The sequence below is a fragment of the Carex rostrata genome, chromosome 6 (assembly GCF_964058835.1).
Source record: "Carex rostrata chromosome 6, lpCarRost1.2, whole genome shotgun sequence".
Lineage (NCBI taxonomy): Eukaryota > Viridiplantae > Streptophyta > Magnoliopsida > Poales > Cyperaceae > Carex > Carex rostrata.
Window position 1 is genome coordinate 11909440 of NC_135923.1, and position 23057 is coordinate 11932496.

General features: G+C 31.4%; 1 protein-coding gene and 1 long non-coding RNA gene across 3 annotated transcripts; one reads left to right on the forward strand and one right to left on the reverse strand.

Annotated features, from left to right (window-relative positions):
- The first annotated feature begins 16456 nt into the window (after nucleotides 1–16456).
- On the forward strand, nucleotides 16457–17609 carry LOC144555328 (uncharacterized). Its single transcript, XR_013512030.1, has 3 exons — nucleotides 16457–16613; nucleotides 16944–17024; nucleotides 17302–17609. It is a non-coding gene; the product is annotated as an uncharacterized LOC144555328 (long non-coding RNA).
- A 360-nt stretch (nucleotides 17610–17969) lies between these two features.
- On the reverse strand, nucleotides 17970–21325 carry LOC144555327 (uncharacterized). Of its 2 annotated transcripts, none has more exons than XM_078303618.1 (5): nucleotides 20863–21325; nucleotides 20524–20649; nucleotides 19919–19986; nucleotides 19018–19759; nucleotides 17970–18686 (listed from the first exon to the last, which is right to left on the reverse strand). In XM_078303618.1, the coding sequence occupies exons 2-5, from the start codon at nucleotides 20642–20644 to the stop codon at nucleotides 18088–18090; spliced, it is 1530 nt and encodes a 509-aa protein (XP_078159744.1). In that variant the 5' UTR covers nucleotides 20645–20649; nucleotides 20863–21325; the 3' UTR covers nucleotides 17970–18087. The 2 variants fall into 2 exon arrangements, with proteins under 2 accessions (XP_078159744.1, XP_078159743.1); XM_078303617.1 differs by having other exon boundaries at nucleotides 20867–21324.
- Nucleotides 21326–23057: the final 1732 nt, after the last annotated feature.

Here is a 23057-nt window from a genome sequence, read left to right on the forward strand (position 1 = left end):
GGAATTGTGAAACTTCATAATATAGATGATATATATTCTTAAAAGTCTCTAACCGAGGTAATTAGCAGGAACACTAATTTACCGTTACAAGGTTAGTATGTGGATTAAAAGATGGTCAAGTTTTACAGACCACTGACAGATGTCATTTTAATCACATAAATACATGTTCCAGGAACATGGTATTTGACAGACCCCGAATGAAACATTAAATGGAATTGTGTACGTGTCATTAATATTTTCATTCAGTGTTAAGTTCTAAAGTATGAGGTATTCATATTTCCAACTAAGAGTTGTGTATGTGTGATTGTTATCTAACGCTGTCGGTAAAACACAATTATAATGGTAGCTCTTCGGTATACATAACTTAGCTGAGGTAGTGATGGTTTATCAAAAGTACTATTGTCCCTCGTATCTCTATACGAGTTATAGTATCACTGGGCCCCTTGGTAAAGTAAGATTATCTGCTAGCGGTATAAATTACAAGAGTAATTATATTTGATAATCTGCTCAAGATCAAGAAAATATTAAGCTTGCAAGGATGACACACACCTACCTTGAAACTGATCTGATAGCTATGAGACAAAAGAATTAACACGAGTAAAATAGTTTACTAGATCGTGGTATTGTACAGTACAACATCATCTATGCAATTGGATGGTCATAGTGTAGATGTCAGATGCCTCCTATGATTATAGAAGTTAAAATAGTTTTAATTCTATTTACCAACATAACACAGATCCTACTGGGTCACACCATAAAGGAGCTACTCGGAGAATCTTATTGATTAATTATAAATTGATTATGATTAATAATAAGATGGTTATAATTAATTATATGTGTTATAATTAAATTATAAATGTCATATAAAAATGGCAAAGCAAAAACAAAATGTTAATTTATAAACGTACACGGTATGTTGTATAAAAGTTACTGAAACAACAAACCGCAAGAAATATAATTGTTCAGAATAATTATATGGATATTAATTGAATTTGGGCCGAGGGCATTTTGGTCTTTTTACATGTCATCCTTATCCGCATGACATGTCATCATCCCTATCTGCATGACAAGTCATCATCCCTATCCACATGACATGTCATCATTCTTCTTCGTTCAATGGCATTTTGGTAATTTTGGGAACTTTTGGGGTATTTCGGTCATTGACAAACCTCCGCAAAATGCCTATAAATAGAGGGGTGAGAGTAGAGAGAAAGATCACTAATTCACGTGTTATCGGATTGTCTGATCAGTTCGTTAATTATATTTTCTCTCTTTCTCGGTTATGGTTGTTACGAGATTCAGAAATAATATATTTGTGAAAGTTGCGATATTTCTGTTTTTGCTTATTAGTGAATCAGAATAACTACGAGTCATAATTATTATTATTCGGTCCTTTTCTTGATGAATAGTGTTTTTGCATAATTCTGCAGTTTATGGTATTTCTGGCAAAAGAAATAAACCGCTCTTCGGTTAGTCCTGGTGGATAACCGATAGAGGTATCAGACGTCTGATACTCCGAGACGAGTCATTCCCAGATGTCGCTCTTCTCGCTCAGTTATATTAATATATTTAATTGGTAAGTAGATTAAAGTTTTAGAAATCAATCATGGAGTAGATCTGTAAAAGGTTTAAATGAGGTTTTGATGCCGAAGGAATACTGAAGGTGGACCGCCTTGGAAAGTTTCTTGACATACCTCGTTTAATCCTTGGCTTAAGTTAGAAGTAAATTTTTTGTTTTACGTTCTTTCCACATCTTAAGCAAATAAATGAGTTTGAACAGTCAAAACCCCAACAGACTTAATCAATGGTTTTGAACCGTCAATACCCAACAATGGTATCAGAGCACAAGGCTCTCTCACTGATTGATTTTCTAAAAGTTATAACTTATGCAAATTAGGTGCATATACCGCATATCAGTTTAATTCTTACATTTGCAGCTTAAGTCCAAAACCGATTAGAAATGAGATTTTCTTGGTTCGGTTCTACCGACTAAGAAAGTTAAATTAGATTTAAGCTTTCTTTATGCTTTCTTATGAAATGTAAACTTTTACATTTCTTGGATCGATTTTCCGACCGAGAAATATAAAATAGGATTTTATGCTTTCTTTATGTTTTTGTTTTCAAAACTTTCGATTATGTTAAAGTTCATCGAAGAATGTGATGAAGCAATAAAGTACTTGAGTAAGAGCTGTTAATCTCCACCCGTAAAAGATAAGGTTAATATCAAGAAAAGTCTCGGCTTTTCGACTAACCCCTTTTACGTGTCTTGATGACTGGTCCAAAGGGAACTTTGTCACGTTACCAAATTGCTTTAACATTTTTTAAATGGCAAAATGTAACTCTTTCGCCTTTTCGAAAACCTTTGGATAAGTAAAGTTCATCGAAGAATGTGATGAAGCAATAAAGTACCTTAGTAAGAACTGTCATTTCCACACCGTAAAAGAGATAGTTTTGTCTAGGAAAGACTGAGTCTAAAGCGGTCCTCGTGACCCCGGTCTTTCCTGAGAGCCCCTTTTACATGTCCTAATGGTCCTCGTGACCCGGTCTTTCCTTGGAGTGTTGTATTAGAGTTGCAACTACCATCTTCTCTTCTTATATAAAGACATAACTAGTGTGCTGCAAACACCTTCAATTGGAGTGTTGTATTAGGGTTGCAACTACCCACTTCTCTTGCCATATAGAGACATTACTAAAGTGCTCCAAACACTTTCAATTGGAGTGTTCTATTAGGGTTGTAAATGCCCTATTGTCATCTCGAGACACTAGTAGAGTGCTCCCCATACACCTTTAATTGGAGTGTTGCACTGGGGTTGCAAATGCCCTATTATCTTGTCATATAGAGACACTACTAGAGTGCTCCAAACACCATCAATTGGAGTGTTGTATTAGGGTTGTCAATGCCCTATTATCTTGCCATCTGGAGACACTACTGTTGGTCTCAAAGGCACCTAAAGGGAGGTAAGTAGGTTTTTTTATAGTTTTAATCTATTTAATAATATTCTAGCGTGTCTATAAGTTATTCTTGGCAGAAACTAGAATAAATTTGTCCTAAACTAAATGTAAAGTAAATAGTAGAGTTTAGAGACACTTGACACGAGAGTTGTTTACGGAGTTCGGCACTAACGCCTATGTCTCTGGGGCTCGCGACCTTCTAGATGACGCGCCTTTCTTTGCCCAATGAGAAAGGAATACAAGGTGGAACCAGTGAGCCCTTACAATCTTCTGGGAAGTCACACGGCCCTAACAAGACAATCCAATTTGTGAGTACTCAAGGATTGATATGTGAGCACAAGGCTCGAAGTAGTATATAATTAGATCACGCGGGATCACTCTAGGAGTTGGTTGATTGATTGAATAAGCTTGAGATTGATTATATATATTGAAGTTTGAGTGCCCAAGCAGCAACGGCTTTCTCTAGATCTGTAAATACGAAATATTGAAGTTGGAGGCAGCTAGAGTTATTCTCCAAACCTTGGTATAACTTCTATTTATATAGAGCTTATAAAAGGAAGTAAATGGTGGTAACCGTTGCAACGGTACAGGAGACCATTACAATGGTAGGTTAATCTGAGCGGTTTGGAGTATAATGGTGGTTACTATTGATAATAGTGAATGACCGTGACAACAGTTCCCACAATGTAAATCCTCTGACTGGTTTAACGTTACATGACGCTAAACCCTATTTTATGCGTTATGGGTTTTGCAGAGAATTTATTTATTCCGCTGTAACAGTCACTAGACCGTTACAACGGTAGGCCTCACTTAGATAAATCTCAAGCTTATTTTACCATTCTTACATATACGTTATCCTTAATCTTGAGTTAATGCTTTTGCTATCCGGTGTCTTGTGCTTCATGACTACGTCCTTGATGTTGTATTGCAGTTCATTAATTCATCCTTGATGTATAATTACTGATCCTTCACTTGTCATGAACCTGCACAAATACTCAAGAAGGAAAACTGTAAAATGCAATTACGTATTTTTGTAAATCCAGTCAAATGCATTAGTCGAGGGCTTCCAAGGCCAACAATCTCTCCCATTTGATGATTTGCAAAACATTCATATCAATTATCAAGTGAGTGCACAAATTGGTTATTCCCAGAAAATACGAAAAATTTGAATTTTTGATGTTTTTGTTTTTCCCTTTTGTTTATGTCATATGTCATGGAATACCAATATAGCATGAACTTGTAATATCTCTCCTCCTTTTTGGAAATGGTCAAAAGGGTTGAAAATAAAACATAGTTATGCTCAAAACGAAGAGAGGGCTCCCCCCTCAATTCATACACTCCCCCCTTAATTTGGTAAAATTGTAAATTAAGGCCTAACAATAAAAAAATATAAATAAAATATTGAAATAAAATCATGAAAATTTGCACTAAATATGAATTCTAAGGGTATATAATGCAATATATGTAACTTTTTACTCATTTTCGGTCATGAAATTGTTGAAGTAAATTAGACCCTACTTGATCAACCAAATCTTCTAACTTAAGAGAATATTGTGGTTAAATTTTGATCAAGTGTATTAGCCTCTTATTTTAGGCAAAATATTAAAATTATAGCATTAAATTTATGAATATTGAAATTTAAGATTATTAATTGATCATTATGGTGATTCTTTTAATCGGTAAAATTTTGAATTGTAATAAATGATCAAGTGTTTGTGTCTCTAAAATAGGCGGAAGTATTGAAATTATATTGATCAAAAATCGACCACAATATGGTGCTACTATTTTCGAATTAGTGCTATTCTTGTTCCATCCAAACACACTCTAATTTAAAAAATAGAAGAGCAAAGAATAGATAAAATGTATTAGATTAGATATAATTTAAAAATTATTACATACAATTTTGTTATTTATTTTGTTTCTTAGAGGCCACCAGACGATTACCAACCCACATTTCTATTAAAACAAATAATAATTTCAAAATTACAAAATGATCGAATGTTACAATTTTTTAAATTTTAAAATAAAAGAAATCAAACATTGTCAATGAAACTACACAATCAATAAAAACAAAATAAATCATAAAAAACTAGCAATTTCACAACTGACGTAGATTTATTTATAAGCGTTGTATCAGTTGTCACCAGGTACAAATTATTTATCATTAATGCAATCCATTCACTTTAAATAGAGAAGTGCTCGATATACATTTTTAATATTGAAAGCCATAATAAATGAAAAGGCCTGGTAACCTGATCTGTACTCTTCTTTTTTTTGAAAAAAATGTAATAATTAATGTCCGTTTCATTGAATTGAAACTTAATTTACATATATACACACACACATAACATATTACCATACTCTAAAGTCTAAACTATGCATTTTTATTTTTCTACCCTGGACCTATTGAAAACCATGTAAATATATGATTTAAGCACTCACATACACGCTTCCGCTTCTTTGATAGTATATATATTCAATTTTTTCATTATACTCAGTACCAGAAAACGGAAAACAGATACAGAGGGGCAAAGTGCTAAACATACTAGCTATAGTCTCAGGTACACAATGTGCATCTTGACCATTTCCTTAAATAATACACAATCCCTTTGCCCTTTTTTTTTTATGTTATAAAAAGCCTACTGTTATCCATATAGCTCATTTAGGGATTCCAAGCGGATTGAAAGTCGAAAAAGAAAATGGTACATGTTCTGTTTAATTTGTCCCCTAAAAGCTTGAGCAAATCACTAACCACCTTACTATTTGCTCTCTTTTCTTTTGTTCCTAGGCCCCTCTCTCCACTGATTAAATTGGATAGTGCTAAAGACTAGTTGGGGTCAATTTGTAAGCACGATATAAATAACGAATTTTTTCTTTTCCTATTTGCTAATATATATATTATTTGAGTAAGGCTTGAGTGATATGGATAATATAAAGTCATCTGTGCTATGGCTTTAAAAATCTATCGAATAAATTTTAAATTTCGATCTAAGTAGCTCAATAAATTAGTTATATAATGAACTTATAAAATACTAACTTTTACTATTTTTGATTTTCTTTACTATTTTTTATGATTTATGAAAGATGTCAAAAAAAAACTTAAAAATAAAATAAAATTGTTAATATTTTTGACCATTTTTTGTCATATTTCATAAATCATAAAAATTAAAATTAGTAAAAAAGTTTCAAAAATAATAAAAATTATATTCTACAATTTTATTATATAACCAATTTAATGAGCTATTTAAATCAAAATCTATACGATATATTTTTTTAAATCATAATACGAATGACCTTATGTTATCCATAGCACTCAAGCCTTACTCATATTATTTTTATTATATTATTCGAAGAGTTGTCTCATATTTGAGCAATAGGACGCTCTTCTTTTTAGTTAAAAATAACGACTTCAGATATCGTTGCTTTTTGAAGAAAAAAAAAAAAACTATCGTTGTTTTTCAATTTACTTTTGTTTGTGCAACTCGTATAATGGGATGCAGTCTATACATCTTTTCAGACAGGTGGGGTCCGCATATCCAGAGAAAATGAAGCAAATTTGTTGCATAAGACCTTAAAAAGTTGAATTACTGTGAATCAAAATGAAACAGTTATCTAACTCTCTAAGGGTGTGTTCGGCTGCTAAGCAGAAATGAAAATAGATTTGAATTCAGATATAATTTAAATAGCTAAAATACTGTATGCATGGAGAAAAAAAAAAATCACTCATATGAACAGTAAAATCTCCCCCACATCTAGACAGATCTAAGAGAAACTAAAATGAATTAAAAATCACTTTTCAAAAAGTTGGTGGTCCCTTTTCTCCTTACGTCCATTCTTTAAAAAGATGCCGCCATTATTGTTCTTGTCTTCTTTATCTATTTTTTTCTTATCATGTCCAGTTTAATTGATTGGACCTGTATTTTCCGACGCTGTAATAAAAAAAAAAAAAAAAAGATGAAGTTCCCTTTTTCTTTTAACTTAGTGGTCGTCCGGCGGTGCAGTGATTTTTTTTTTATAAAGAGTAGCATTTCAAATGTTTTTATTTTTTTGTATGTCATCATATCTCTATTTTCTAATATTACTAATGAAAAAAATTGTAGAATTTATATGTTAAAACAAGACGATGAATGTGATCTATATTATTTTCTTCTCATATGCATGCATATAAAAAAATTTCACTTTTTAGTTTTAGTTCTATATGAATTAATAAGTTGAAACTTAACATTCAGAATTTATCCACATCAATATATTTTTATAAGTCTTGATTCTAATCAAAACAAAATTGAAATGTGATAATTTTAATTTATGTATAAAGAAAATGATATAAATCGTATCTAACAATAAAATTGACATTAAAGTTTTAAATTTTATGTTATTGTAGTTCTAATAATTCAAATACAAAAAATGAAGACAATTGAACCCTCTTTATTTATAAAAAAATATGTCAATTTCTATATAGTTACAAGAAAATAATAAAATATATTTTCTTAATTTCTCGAATGTTAAATATTGAATGTATGTAATATTTTTTATTTTTGCAGAGAAATCAATTCTTAAAAAAATATTACTTGCCATCTAATCAAAATCACATTAAAATATCATGCACCGTTTGATCATAATCAGTGATAAATAGCTAATTTTGTAGGTTCACCCGCCACACAGGCGATTAGGGGTGATTAATGAGCGAGCATGAGCGAGTTAGGGTATGCTCATGCTCGCTCATTAAGTAAATGAGCGAGTTGTTAATGAGCGAGTTTAAATGAGCGGATAAATGAGCGAGTTGTAAATGAGCGAGCTTTTAATGAGCGAGTTATGAGCGACTCACGAGTTATGACTTATGACTCATAACAAAATTATATAGTGTGCCCACACATAACAAAATTTGTTAAAAGTTATCATAACAAAATCTAACAAATTGTCATAATTCATTTAAATAAAATGTAATAAAAATCCAACAAAAATATAATTATATTAAAAAATCAACAGTATCATCAACACTTCAACAATAATACTTTCACAGCCATCGTCCAACAAACAACAATAAAATATTACAAAAATCAACAGTATCATCCAACAAAGTGTAATACTTTCACAGTAGCATCAACAGACAACAATCAACATATTACAAAAATAAAATAACTATGCTCACTATCTATCAATCTTAATGAGGCAAGATTGATGTTACACAGAATTATACAGGATTAAATGTGGCAAATTCTTAATGAGCGAGTTATGAGCGAGTTGGGTCATGCTCATGCTCGCTCATTAAGTAAATGAGCGAGTTGTTAATGAGCGAGTTTAAATGAGCGGATAAATGAGCGAGTTTAGGCGAGCTTTTAATGAGCGAGTTATGAGCGACTCACGAGTTATGAGCGATTTACTCACCCCTACAGGCGATAAAACATGATCAGCCACAAAATAGTAGATTGGTTTACGCCCCATGCCAAGCATAGTGACAAATCAAAAGTTCGGGTTCGGGTATAATTCGGGAATGATTCGGTACACTACGGAAGCAAAAAAAAAAATTCAACAGAAAAAAAAAAATTCGTGATTCGGGTATAATTCGGGAATGATTCGGTACACTACGGAAGCAAAAAAAAAAAAATTCAACAGAAAAAAAAAAAAAAAATTTGCCGTTTTTTTTCGCGTTTTTATCGCGAATAAAACGTGATTCGCGTTTTATACGCGTTTTATTCGCGAATAAAACGTATTATACGTTTTTCCCCGTTTTGAACGGAGTTCGGTTCGGGAACATCAAAAAAACGTTTTATACGCGAATTATACGCGAATTATTCGCGTATCATGTCACTATGATGCCAAGCAGGACAGGAAAAGAAATAGAAAAAAATACTTCCTTTAATCCGACGGCCTCCATCCTCTATGTTTCGTCCAATTAGCTGAATCAACGGACAAAATTCCGTGTGTTTGCTCCAGTTCTGCCACGTGCCACGATGCTAGTCAAGGGCCTTGCCCAGTGCCGATATTTTTATTAATAGAAAATTAAAACTAAAATAACGACAATATTAAACGTTTCTTGGAAAATTCAAAATCTAAAAAAACTGTAATTTGTTATAAAATAAAGATAAATAAGCATAAGAAGAATAAACAAAATTGAGAGGAAAAAGATGGCAATCTTTTTATTTATACATTTCTCATGTGTGTACAATACAACATTACAAAGTCTCTATTTATAGACTACAAATTGTAAATGAAAAATCATCTAAGTAAATGGAGAAATAAATTCCAATATTAGTGGCCATCAATTCCAATAGTAGTGCATGAGTAGTGGAAAAATAATTGAGGATTAATATTGGGAGTTACAACATGAATGGCATCCACACATTTATAATATATTCATAACACTCCCCCTTGGATGTCCATTACATAAGAATAAGCCTCATTAAAACCTTATTAGAAAAAACCCTATGGGATAAAAACATAGTGAAGGAAAAATAGTACAATATTCTTCTAAATACGCAACTACAGCCTTACCAGGAAAACCCAGTGGGAAAAATCATGGTTAAAGAAAATATAGTGCATATTAACTTTCCCTCATAACAACATCAATCAAGATCTTTAAGTCGGCGAACTCTAATATTACGAACTAGCTTTTCGAATATTGTAGTAGGAAGCGCCTTAGTGAATAAATCTACTGAATTTTTCACTTGAACGGATTTGCTGAACATTAATAACATTATTCTTTTGAATATCATGTGTGAAATTTTTTTTTTGGTGAAATATGTTTTGTTCTATCTCCTTGAATGTATCATTCCTTTCATTGAGCAATACATACAATATTATATTCATATATAATTGTCGGGATCATTTCTCTAAAAAGACAAGCTACATGCCTGACAATATGTTAAATCACAGATCTTAACCAATCACATACTAGGCTTGCTTTTGTGTATTGCTAAATTTTCTCATATGTAGCGAAGTATATGTTTAATTATATACCAATATCTTCGCGTGGGAGAAGAACTATATATTGCTAATAATTTTACAGCAAATGATATATCATGTATTGTATGTACATAAGTACTTATATTGCACTAAGGCATGGTACTTCAGGACCAAATAGTTTTTCATCATTTTCTCGAGGTCTAAAAGGATCTTTATTCACATGTAATGATCTTACAACCATCGGAGTGCTTAATGGATGTTATTTATCCATATAAAATTATTTCAACACTCTTGCAATATAATTTTCTTGATACATAAAAATGTCATTTTTAAATGTTCAATTTGCAATTCAATGCAAAATTTTGTTCTCCCAAGATCTTTCATCTCAAATTCTTCCTTTAAATAATTTATTGTTTTTGGAAACTTTTCAGGAGTTCCATTGATACTTAGATAGTCAACATAAACTGCAATTATAAATTATTTTTATATCTTTTCATGGACAGATCGTATCATTCTTATATCCATGTTTCAACAAATATTCACTTAAACGATTATAGCATATGCATCCATATTGCTTTAATCGATATAAAGATTTATTCAATTTAATTGAATAATGTTCTCGATAACCTAAATTACATGCTTCAGGCATCTTAAATCCTTCAGAGATTTTCATATAAATATCATTATCAAGTGAGCCATATAAATAAGCTGTAACAACATTCATTAGGTGCAAATCAACTCCTTCATGAACTGCCAGACTAATTATGTACCGAAAAGTTATTGCATTCACCACAGGTGAGTATGTTTGATCATAATCAATTATATATATTTATGAAAAATCTTAGGCAACAAGCCGTGCTTTATATCTTACAATTTCACATTTCACATTCCTCGTTTTTTTTTCGCATAAATACTCATTTATATCATACTGGTTCTACACATTCGGGTATTGGGACTACAGGCTCAAAAACTTTTCATTTTTCAAAGGAGTTTAACTCTGCTACAATTGCACCGTTATATTTTTTTTTGCCAATTATTTATTTGTCGACATTCTTTAATAGACTTCTAGTCATGATCCTCAATATTTATTATATTTAGCGCTATATTATATACAAAAATATTGTTGATATCAATTTCATCTCGGTTCTATCTTATGTCATTCATGATATAATTTATTGAGATATCTTTATTTTCATGAATTTCAGATACCTGAGTTTTTGCTGGAACTCCAATATTATTTATAAATTTGATTCTCTTCTAGAGCTATCTGAAATTATCATATCCTCGATTTGACCATTTTCATTCTTTGCTCCCTTTTTTTCGAGGATTTTTATATTTTTAATCTTTGGAACCGATTGCTTTTCCACGCTTCATGCGTGTTATAATTAGTATGTCCAACAGGGACACCGACTTTAATTGGAGTATTAGCAGCTGGTACATGTGATTTGATCACTTTCTTTGAGTCTATGAATGTGTCTGGCAATTGATTCACTAATCTTTGCAAATGAATTATCTTTTTGAACATTTAGTTCACATTCTTTAGTACGAGGATCAAAATTGGACAATGATAATTCATTCCAACTAATATCTTTTCCCAGCTGATTATTTTCATCCCCTAAGTTGAGAATATTGATTCATGACAATTGGCAAAACTAGCCGTGAATAAATCTCCCATCAATGATTCTAGATACCTATTAATGGAGATTCAAATTCAATATAAATTCTCAACTTTATTTAATGTTCCATTTTAGTGCGTTGTGGTGGAACAATTAGAATATATACCGCACATTAAAAAATTTCTTATATGGGAAATGTTAGGTATGTGATAAAAAAATCAAATATAAAGGGGAAGTTTTATAATAACTTGTTGGCATGATGCGAATTAGTGTTGTTGCATTAAAAATATCATATCTTCTTTTGATGTAGGAACATCTACATGATATTCAACATTAATTTCGGCATTGTCTAGACGTATTTTCTTAATCAAATCAATTGAGCATGTAATCTCACAAACGCCAGGTTGCAATTTGATAATAAACATACATGTGATCATCTTATTGATGCATCAATTATAATCATAAAATATTCAAATAGTTCACATGTTGGATATAATGTTCCACAAATATCATATTGCATACGTTCTATAAATAAAATCAACACATAAAAAAAAATTCATCAGATGAAAGAATCTTCTGGTTCTTTGATTAATGTTCACATTAATTCTCTATTATTTTTCGCATCATTATTGATCCGGAATGGTCCAACCGGTCATACCAAATTATAAACATATTCTTCTATATAAACTTCTGGTTTATAATAACATGTGTTTTAATTGTATTAATATATGTGTAGTACAAGTCGGAGGAAAAACATATGCATTGTTTTTCATATATTCAATATATATTTTTTTTTTCAATAGTTGTCTCAACATGATATCCATTTCGGCAGATATTCTTAAAGCTTAACAAATTCTTTTGAGACTTACAAGAATATAATGCATCATAAATTTGTGTTCCTCCATATCACAACAATGTAGCTCTTCCGGAGCCTTCAATCAATTCTCTCATTTATAACAATTGCAAATAACAAAAATAATAATAATAATTACAAATAAGAAAGAAATATTGTAAACATTACTTAATTGAGAAAAATATATAATTATGTTTCTTTGTTGAAGCAAATAATATAATAAATAAATAAATATGTTTTCTATTCTCTCGTATATTGTCTTTTTGCAAATCTCACAAATATTTTGTCATACTTCAACTATTTTTGATTTGTTATTATTATAATAGTTTGACAATAATTTTCAAATCAAATCAAGACAATATGAAATACACACATTGTTCCATTTAAGTAGCGCATCTATAAAATAAATTCAAAAATATTGAAAATTTGAATTTGTTCCATGAATGCCATAGCCAGCTCCAAATTTCGTTATTTTTCATTGGAATATGTGTGAGTACATGGAATTTCAAAATTAAAATTAGTTGCAAATATTGCCAAGATTATGAAGTTAAATAATTATTTACATAATTTAAAAGATATATTGGATATTTATCTTATTGATTATAACATTTTTATAATTACAAACTTGTCTCTTAACAAAACTAATTTTGCTGAATAAATTAGCTTCTAAATATGAATTATCAACTAATTTGCTCGTGTTAATAGTAATAATTACAAATAAGAAAGAAATACATTACAAAAATATTTTTTATTAATTTATTTATTTTTGAATACTATCATTACTAATCAAGTGATTAGTTTTTATTTTCTTTGTTAAAGTAACCAACAACATCCAAATGAGTAACATCAATTTGAATAAGATTGATGTCACCTTCACAAATAAAATTTGTCTCAATTTTTTTTTCTTTATTATTATTGATGCTTGATATAGGTCAACAAAATATTTGTGCGTACGACAGGTACGCGGCCAATAACATTTATCACCATAATAATATGATAAATTATTTTACTCGCTATTCTGTCACTTTTCTCATTCTTTTTGTTCATTTTTTTTCACTTCTAGTGGTAATTCTTTTTGTTTATTATTTTTCCACTTCTAGTGGAATGATGCGTCTTTCTTCATTGCCATGTCCATATCTAAGAGTGAGTCAATCATATTATTTTCCACTTCTAGTGGAATTATTATTTTGTTCAACCATAAGAAGACAAGAAATATACTCAAAACATTTCTAGAAATCTTCTTTAGGAATATTAAATTATTAAAAAAAATATGAACATCACATTAATTTTTGCACATTATTTAAATTTTCTTCATTATCTTTCCACATCGGGTGAAAATATGTGTTTTTGTAATAATCACCATGATAATAAACTCATTCTTGTACGTCCACCGTCCACGTCCACAATTTTTTTTTCAAATTTATTATTATATATTGCTACATTTACTTCAAGAAATGAAGCAGAACCAATTGAATTATTTTGTCCAACAACTCGTTATAATCTCTTCAACCATAAAGAGATAATAAATCAACTTATAATATCTTTTAACTTCTTCAAGAAGATTAAATTATTGAAAACAAAATATGAACATCATGTTAAATTTGCGCATCATATAATTTTTCTTTATATCTTCTTCAGGAATATCTTCTTAATATCTTTTGAAATCTTCTTCAAGAAGATTCAATTATTGAAGCAAAATAAATGAACCACTATACAATATTTGTATATCATATAAATCTTCTTCGGGAAGATTAAATTAAAAAATGCACTTCATGTAAAATTCTATGAATCATACTAAACATCTCAAAATAAATATAAATAAATTGATAACTTATTTCATTTAGCAATTACTAGGAAGTATTATTTATATAAATGAAATTGAAATAAAAGTTATTAAAATTACCTCGAATCTTCAAATAGTAGAGCTCTCGTGCTGATAACGTGTTATAAAATAAAGATAAATAAGCATAAGAAGAATAAACAAAATTGAGAGGAAAAAGATGGCAATCTCTTTATTTATACATTTCTCATGTGTGTATAATACAACATTACAAAGCCTCTATTTATAGACTACAAATTGTAAATGAAAAACCATCTAAGTAAATGGAGAAATAAATTTCAATATTAGTGGCCATCAATTTCAATAGTAGTGCATGAAGTAGTGGGGAAATAATTGAGGATTAATATTGGGAGTTACAACATGAATGGCATCCACACATTTATAATATATTCATAACATAATTATTTATAACGTTGAGATTATCAAAACTAATTAACTCCCTAATTAATTAAACAATGCAAAAAGTTCTGTAGTTGTATCACAGTATTAGATTCATTTATAAATCAAAGGGTAAATTCAAGTAAATTGACCCCCCCCCTCCCTCCGAAAGTTCTCTCTCTCCAGTCCACCACTGATATTTTGCCGAAATTTTTATTAATATTCAAAAAATATTAAATTTCAAAATCTATGCCCCACACCGAGGAATTTCGAAATCTGTCCAAACCGTAAAAATTTTCTGCAGAAATTCAGCCTAAAACCGCAATTTTTTTTGAAATTGCAGTTTTTGTTTTGGAATTCCAAACCAGCAATTATTTTTTGCTTTTTTAAGATTTTTTTAATTAAATAGAAATGTTTATAATTTATTTGTTTTTTATATTGAAATATTAGAAATATTTTATATATTTCTTTGAAAATAGATGGAATAATATATAACTTGATTTATTAAAAAGAACAAATAACCCGGATCAATATTTTTTAGGCTGGATTTTTTGCGGCTATAAGAAAAATTAAAATATTTCTTTGTGTGTTATTGAAAAAGAATAAAAATATTTTAAATCTGAGTTATTGATCCCGGTTCAAAAATCACTTCTAAGTAAATACAGAAAATATTGTGATCCTTCTATTTAAAAAAATAAAAAAATTCCCCGAAAAAATTCTTTGAAAAACTTTTTGTTGACAAATTTTATTATTTTTTCAAAAAGAGAAGAATCCAAATATTTTTTTTGTATTTACCTAGAAGTGACTTTTGAACCATGATCAATAACTCAAATTCAAAATATTTTTTTTTTCCAATAACACACGTAAATATTTTAATTTTTCTTACATCCACAAAACGTCCGGCCTAAAATATGTTAATCTGGGTTATTTGTCGCAGTCTTTCTAATAAATCAAGTTATATAATATTCCATTTATTTTCAAAGAAATATATAAAATATTTATAATATTTCAATACAAAAAATAAAAAAATTATAAATACTTTTGTTCAAGTAAAAAGAAAAACTTAAAACCGTAAATAAAGTTGTGGTTGTGGAATTCCAAAATAAAAACTGCAAATTTATTTTGTGGTTTTAGGCTGAATTTCCATAGAAAAATTTTACGGTTTGGACAGATTTTGAATTACTCCGCATAGGATCTAGATTTTGAAATTTAATATTTTTTTTTGGATATTAATAAAAATTTTGGGATATTTTGAATCAGAATTAGACAACATGAAATGCTAGTCTCGAATATAATTCGGCAACCTAGCTAATGAAAGCAACACGACAAAATAAGCTATTTCTTGTGAAGGCTAGGCACAAAAGGAGGCTAAGCCAACAACTATTAAGAGCACATGATAACTGTTTCGGCCTACATTCACTAGATATACTAAATTTAAATTAATTTAACATTTTAACATCTTGAGCCGACGGCCTTAAGTTTTTCCAAATACACATGGTATCATATAATTGTTCTTTTGATCTTTCCTTTTCCTTTTGCTTTCCATATCTGAGTTTTCATATATTTTTTTATCATTTCATGATGTTTAAACAACAATAAAGTGATAGCAAAAATGCAAAATCCATATGTGAGATCAAACAATAGGGAACCGGACCAAAATTTTGTGTTGAGTACACACTGATAACCAATAGGTAACAAAACTTGTACTGCAATTGCAGTACGCTGTTGTTCTCAGTAAAAATTGAGAGATTGCATTATTGTGGCAGATATTGCATTATTTTGCAAGGCACACTTTTCAATAGACAAGGATATTTGATACACAGTCACATAGATACTCCCTGGTCCCAGCAATATATCATAAATTGTCCCAATTCAACCCATCTTGGCCAATGAAGAGGCTATAAATAGGCCTCCCTGACCTCTCCCCATTTCATCCAAGTGCAAGAAGAAAAGAGTTCATAAATTACAAACTCAATTTGATAAATCACATCATATCATAAGAGAAGATGTCTTGCTGCAGTGGCAAATGTGGGTGCGGTTCTGGCTGCAGCTGTGGCTCCAGCTGTAAAGGGTACCGCCTCTTGCTTTGCCTTCTTCTTTTTTTCCCTACACACACCCACACCAGAACACCATAATAACAACATATAGGATATCACGTATTTGTGCAGATGCCATGTATTATATATGATTGATGTAATTGCATGACATCATTTTAAGTTTTTAACTTAACCAGCAGGAACTAAACAGAAACCACAGAAAAAGATGTTCTTCTGCGTTTTGACAACATCTTTTTTGTAACCCATGATTTCTGAATTATATACAGACAAATGATGGCTCGATTTAATACATTTTCCAACTACTATGATCTGATTTTTTTTTTCTTTTTTGGTGGCATGTTTAGATGCGGAATGTACCCTGATCTGACTGGTGAAGTGCTCAGCACCAAACAAACCACCATCCTTTTCGATCATCCACCAAAGAGGTCAGCCTCTTGATTAGCTCTCATTAACAGTACACAAATTAACTTTCTATGTGTGGAAGTTTTTATTTTAATTCCATAAGCTAGCTAGGGATGTAATTATACATACATATCACATAATGTGAATGCGCTTATGTTATGATACTGGTTTCAGATTCCCTCATGATATATTCATAATAAGTAATAAATTCATGAGATTAATCTGACTAACCATTGCAGTTTTAATGCCAGAGATGACTAACCAGTTTATACCTTGCAATCTGTTTATTTGATGGTCCAGGGCATTCTTTGACTCCGAGATGGAAGCTGGGGGTGAGAACGGCGGTTGTGACTGCAAATGTGGATCCAACTGCGGCTGTGGCAGCAACTGCTCTTGCAGCAAATGAAGCTCTTCTTTATCTCTACATATAAAAGCTTTGGGGGATTTTTCATGTTCTATAGGGACATGAACTCTCCACAGAGAGCTCTTTTTATATGAAGTTATTATATGTATGTTGTGATGCCTAAATAAGAGCACTGGTATGGACTGACGCATAATATAATGCTATGAATATGTCTTATATGATATGAAATCATTTTGCATCACAACTTTTTTCATTTTCACTGTTTTTCCCATTATCCCATCTCACGGCCCTCTTTTTTTTTGTTCTTTTCTTATCGACTCTTAATTGGAAGAAAACAGAAGACAGCCCAGAGTAAAAAAAAAAAAAGCAAACAAATTAAGAAACATATTTACACAGAAAACTTCGTTTACCAGTGCATCAATCCTATTCAACAATACAAAAAAAAAAAGTTAAAACCTATGTACGAAAAATTTACATGAATAGTCCAATTATTATAGCTTATAGCTCCATTAACAAGAGCACCCACACACACCCCAACACATCACACACACAACAACAAAGGTAAAGTTTAATAGAGTAAAGAACAGGGGAAAAACCAGTAAAATGCATATAGTAAACACCCTGCACTAAAAAACTTTACAGTATCCTGTAGCATTAGCATAACTGCCATTATTATGTACCCAGATTAACTCAGATTGAAGAGAGAGAGAGAGAAAAAGGAACTATCTTAACAAACTTGGAATTTCAGTATCTTCAACCACTAAACCTTCAACCAAATCATCCAATACAAGCCTCTCCAAATCAACTACAATTTTCTCAAAATCAGCTCTATGATCTAACCATTCATCATATCTCTCAAAATCCCAAGCAACAAGGTCATCGGCCTCATCACTACACTCTTCATGTGCCTTTAGATGCCATGTCACTCTCTCTTGCACCTCTTTAAGTACATGATTCTCCATCATTTTTGGACTAAGTTTTGACACATAACTAGAGGACCAAACCACCCTAGAAGAGCAATTAGTATATGCTTCTGTGTATGCTTGGTCGATGAGGTCAAGTACAAGTATGAGATCTTGAGGTAGTATATTACAGTCAAATTTTGCAAATTCAACCTTGTTAATTTGGTCCCAAGCTCTTTTAAACTCTTCAAAACTGACCTCAGTGTCTGAAATTCGCGTCTCATCATCTTCTTCGGCTTTAATTTGTGTTGTTTCTTCATCAGTTTCCAACAACGTGTCAAATCCCAATTGTTTGAGCAGATTAGTAAGAGACTCAAGATCTTTTGGATCTATGCATAAATCTTTTTTCCCAATATCCACTGTTTATAGAAAAAAGAAGTGGGATATAGTCAAAATATTATACCCCAGTAAAGAGATAGTTATACTACAGTTGTGCAAATTGCATGTTCTTGTTTATTTACTTACTCCAAGTTATTTGATTTAATGTGAGCAATGCTCAAGCAATAGGATGGAAGTTGCAATCACCCATGAAACCAAACAACCATGTCACAACTCACAACTCGCAACCAAAGCAACAGAAAAGCTGGTCTTGGTATTTACAACAACTTGTCTGGTACCGTATGGGTTACTTCTTTGTACCAGTACCAGATCAAAGTGATACTGGTAGTTTTAGATGACAACTTTACTTACCTTGCAATATTGTAGATTCCATGGGACCGACATCTTTTATTTCAGAGGGAATGCTGCCATTTTCTGTTTTCTCATTTCTTTCTTCTTTAGTTTCAAACTCCAAGTTGTATGACACACCACTGTCAATAGCATCTTGTTTCGATTCCAAAGACCCGCAAAACGTGTTCTCACCATGCTCTCCTGTTGAAACCATCTCTTCATCAACTCCATTTCTCTTCTCACAAACAGAGGCATCAGTTTCATTATCTTGTACCAAATCCAAAGTATCACATTTGGTATCTTTCTCATGATAATCATTCAACAGTGTCTCCTCTCCCCTTTTAACATCAATTGAATCACAAAGTTTCTTCTCAGTAACACTAGCAGGGCTGGAATGACTTCTCCAGAACTTATTTGAATCTTGATTTGCATTCTGTGGGACACCACTTTTCTTCCCTCTCTTAGTATATGCATCATAATCAGCTGAGAGAGATCGACAGAGTTTCTCTTTTATCATTTCTTCAGGCACCTTCTGACCATAAGGAATTCTATGTAGGAGGCCGTCTAATAAAGTTCGGCCGAGTTCTTTTATGCTATCGCTAGTTTGATTAAACTTGGAGCGGCGTAGGGCATTGCTACGTGATAACTGGGTTGTACCAGGGTACAGCTTTTGTTTTTTATTTTGTTTTCTGTTGATCCTTCTTTTAATCCAAGCCTTTATGTTGCGTCTGTATGAATTTGGCTTGGCGACATGATCTTTTTCCTTGACATGAGGCAACATAAACACATATTATAGAATTAGAAAGGTAAACTATGTTTTAAAAACTAGTAGTAGTAGTTATTGTTATTATCACAAAAAATTACAATTATTTATAAAAAAATAATTGTAATAATAATAACAGCAATGAGGCAAATTATTTACCGACAAGCTTGTTGTGTCCTCTGAAGTGTCAGGTTCACTATCACTGTTGTGCAAACGAGCATATGAACCTAGAATATTTGTTAAGATAGGAACATATGAGATGGTGTCAGCTGACATGAAATTAAGCATAACCATGAACAATTAATGATTTTAAGAGTGGATGCAAATAAAATTTTAATGCTCAAGCAAACATAAATAGCTAGAAAAATACAATTTTTATGCAGATAAAAAATAAAGTAGCAAAGTAGAAAGACATGATCATTTTTCAATTTGATCATATTAATTAGAAGAACCCTCAAGTTTGCAAAACTAAAAGAATGGAATTCCAGTAACCCAACTAAACTGAAACAAATTTGTTTTGGATTGACCAATTGAAAACTCACCATTATCTGGAGAATCAAGTATATCCAATTTAGTAACATTATGCTATGTTTTGGTTGGCTAATGGTACTGATAGACTGCAATCACAGAGTACAGTCTCTGCTGAACAAAACTGGATGATGTAATTTTAATATTTCAATTACATGAAATAGGCATTAGCCCTTTTTTTTTTTTAAAAAAAAAAATTTAGTAACAAAAGAGTGAGGGATGAATTGCTTACGTACCAGGATGAATTGCTTTACTAATCCTGCAACGAAATCCAAGGAATTGAAGAAATCCACAGGAGCAACGGACAAAATCTTCATCATATAATGCTGACTTGTCAAACGGCGTTTCTTGTCCCATTGCACCTTCATATCAAATCATTCAATTCTTCAATTCTAAGAGAAACGTCACGAAAGGACTAGCGATATTAATGTAAATTAAGACTAAAATTTGACAAAACATTAGTCAATCCTGGCAATGGTACAAGCATTGATTGCAAGTGCGACAGTGTTCTAGAATGGATCGGAAGAACCAATGGAAAAAATGAAGAGAATGCAAAAAAATTAAAAGCTGGTAACTTACCTTGCAAAGTTTGATCAATGACGAGAAAACGTTGAAGTTTGGGATTGACAAATGTGGGAGGAGCGTCTACTTTATCTCGCCTTAAATTGATTTATTTATCCAGAGGAAAAGTTCTTCGGTTTCTTTTTTTCTTCCTTTTGAAGATAGTTTTATGGGAGTTGAAATAAGGCGAGATAAGATAAAATAAGAAAAGAAAATAGTAGAAGAGGGAAACCATTTCTTCCTTGTTTCTAATAGGGAAGGGAAGGTTAAAAGTTTGAAGAAGCATTATCCATGAATTACAGATTGAATTTTAAACCTAATCTGTTTTCACTCGCTTTTTTCTGGTTTCTCGCTAACCGCTCAGCAAACTCTGCCTTGTCTCTTTCCTTCATGTTTTGACTAAGCAAAACAAGCCGACACAGGTCTCCTGGTCCGCTCTCTGATCGAGGTGCACTGCACCGCATTCGGATCCTCTCCTCCTAAACCGTCAGCTCTTCTATTTGCTCCAGCTCCGCTTGCTGATGCGGCGCATATTTTGGGTTGTAGCAAGTCGTGTGGGGTCCACATAAAGTTGACTTCCAACTCGATAGTTTTGCGCAATAGATCTCTCTTTCTTTAGAATATTATTTGGGTTTGTTGAAGGAAGGATTGTAGTCTAGCTGGCTTCTGCATACATAGTGGGCCTTTTAATCAGCAGTATGGAGATTTGCATCCTTTCCGGCACTTAAATTTGGTTCTGTATCAAAAATGGGCTGCTTATATAGAACAGAGAATATTTTTGTTAAGAGTGAGGTTATGGTACTATGCATAAGCAGATTGGTCTGTATTATGAATTAATATTTTCGTTTTTAGAGTCTAAATAATCGATTTGAACCATTCAACATGATCTCAGTATGAAAATATACTTGTAGTTCAAATTTTACATTTTTCAGAATTGTTTTATTATTTTTAATAGATATAAAATCATTACTTTACCAGAGATGTAGAAGAGCCGATCATTCACTATTATTTTTCGGATATTTATTTATTAAGGATTTTTTTTTTTTTTTGATAAAAGACTTCTCTCGCCCGTTTCATTTTAGAAACTGAGGATTACAAAACATCACAGAAATAGAGCATATAGATTGTTCATCAGTATCTTATCATCTAACCTAGACAGCAAAAAAATAAAATGCAGCAAATATCCAAAACAAACATGTAGCATAAAAGATGGTGTCCATAAGAAAAGCAAAGAAGATAATATAAGATCTGGTGGTCAGCTCTTCCTCTACGCAGTAGAAGAAGAGGGATGGTCAGAAGGAGGTTCATAAAGCACCATGCCTCTCTCAGCTCCCAAGTTTGGAGGGGAATGACATCTAGATCTTCTGGTAACCATAAAGCCAACAGGTCCTTCACTTGTCTCTTGACATTACCTGATCAATAAGTGATAAGAGAAATAATTAGCATGACAATGTTTTTGAATGTTTTTTTGGGTACCTGTTAAAAGCACAATTCATTTCGAATCTTTCAAATGGTCCAGCATAACGCACTTAACATGATAAGAAAAGCAATTTGAATATCTCCCTTTAAAGTGTATTTATTAAGGAAATATTTCACTAATCTTTGCAGGATATAATTATCATAGCATGTCCCTTCTTATTAGCATGCCCAGCCAATTTCTCTTCAAATTCTTGGACAGAAATTGTCTTGATAGTTTTTTCTTATTAGTTTACTTTTGAAGTGCACATTACACATAATTCAGTAACTTGCTGCCGCCTCTTAACAGCAAGCAGATGAAACCGAATATTTCTATTGTAACTTGTAAGAAGGTAAATTTCAATTATTATAATAGAGTAGAACTAGGGTGTTCTTAAGCTCACCAAAGTGTTTGGTGAGCTTAACTCTAAAACTTATTAGATTAGTTTCAAATAATAAATCCAAACCGTTGAAACCAATTTAATTCACGAATAATAAAGTTGTATGTAAAGTTTTTAAAATTTTGAATTAATTTTATATAAAGTCAAGTGGTCAAAAAAGTGCTAAAACATAAATGCACTAAAATTAATTTATAAACATTCTAATTTTGACTGCTTGACTTTATACTAAAATAATTTGAACACTTCAAATCTTTGCATGTAAATTCATCACTTGTGAAGTAGATATATTTCAACAGCTTAGATTTGTCGTTTAAAATCGATATAATAGGTTTGGAGTTAAGCTCGCTTAAGAA

Excerpts from the sequence above, each read along its gene's own strand:
- LOC144555327 (XM_078303618.1), bottom strand. The coding sequence starts at position 20,644 with ATGGGACAAGAAACGCCGTTTGACAAGTCAGCATTATATGATGAAGAT. Across the intron at positions 19,760-19,918 it reads AGGACACAACAAGCTTGTCG|GAAAAAGATCATGTCGCCAA; the intron begins GTAAATAATTTG and ends CCTCATGTCAAG. Across the intron at positions 18,687-19,017 it reads GGAATCTACAATATTGCAAG|TGGATATTGGGAAAAAAGAT; the intron begins GTAAGTAAAGTT and ends TTCTATAAACAG.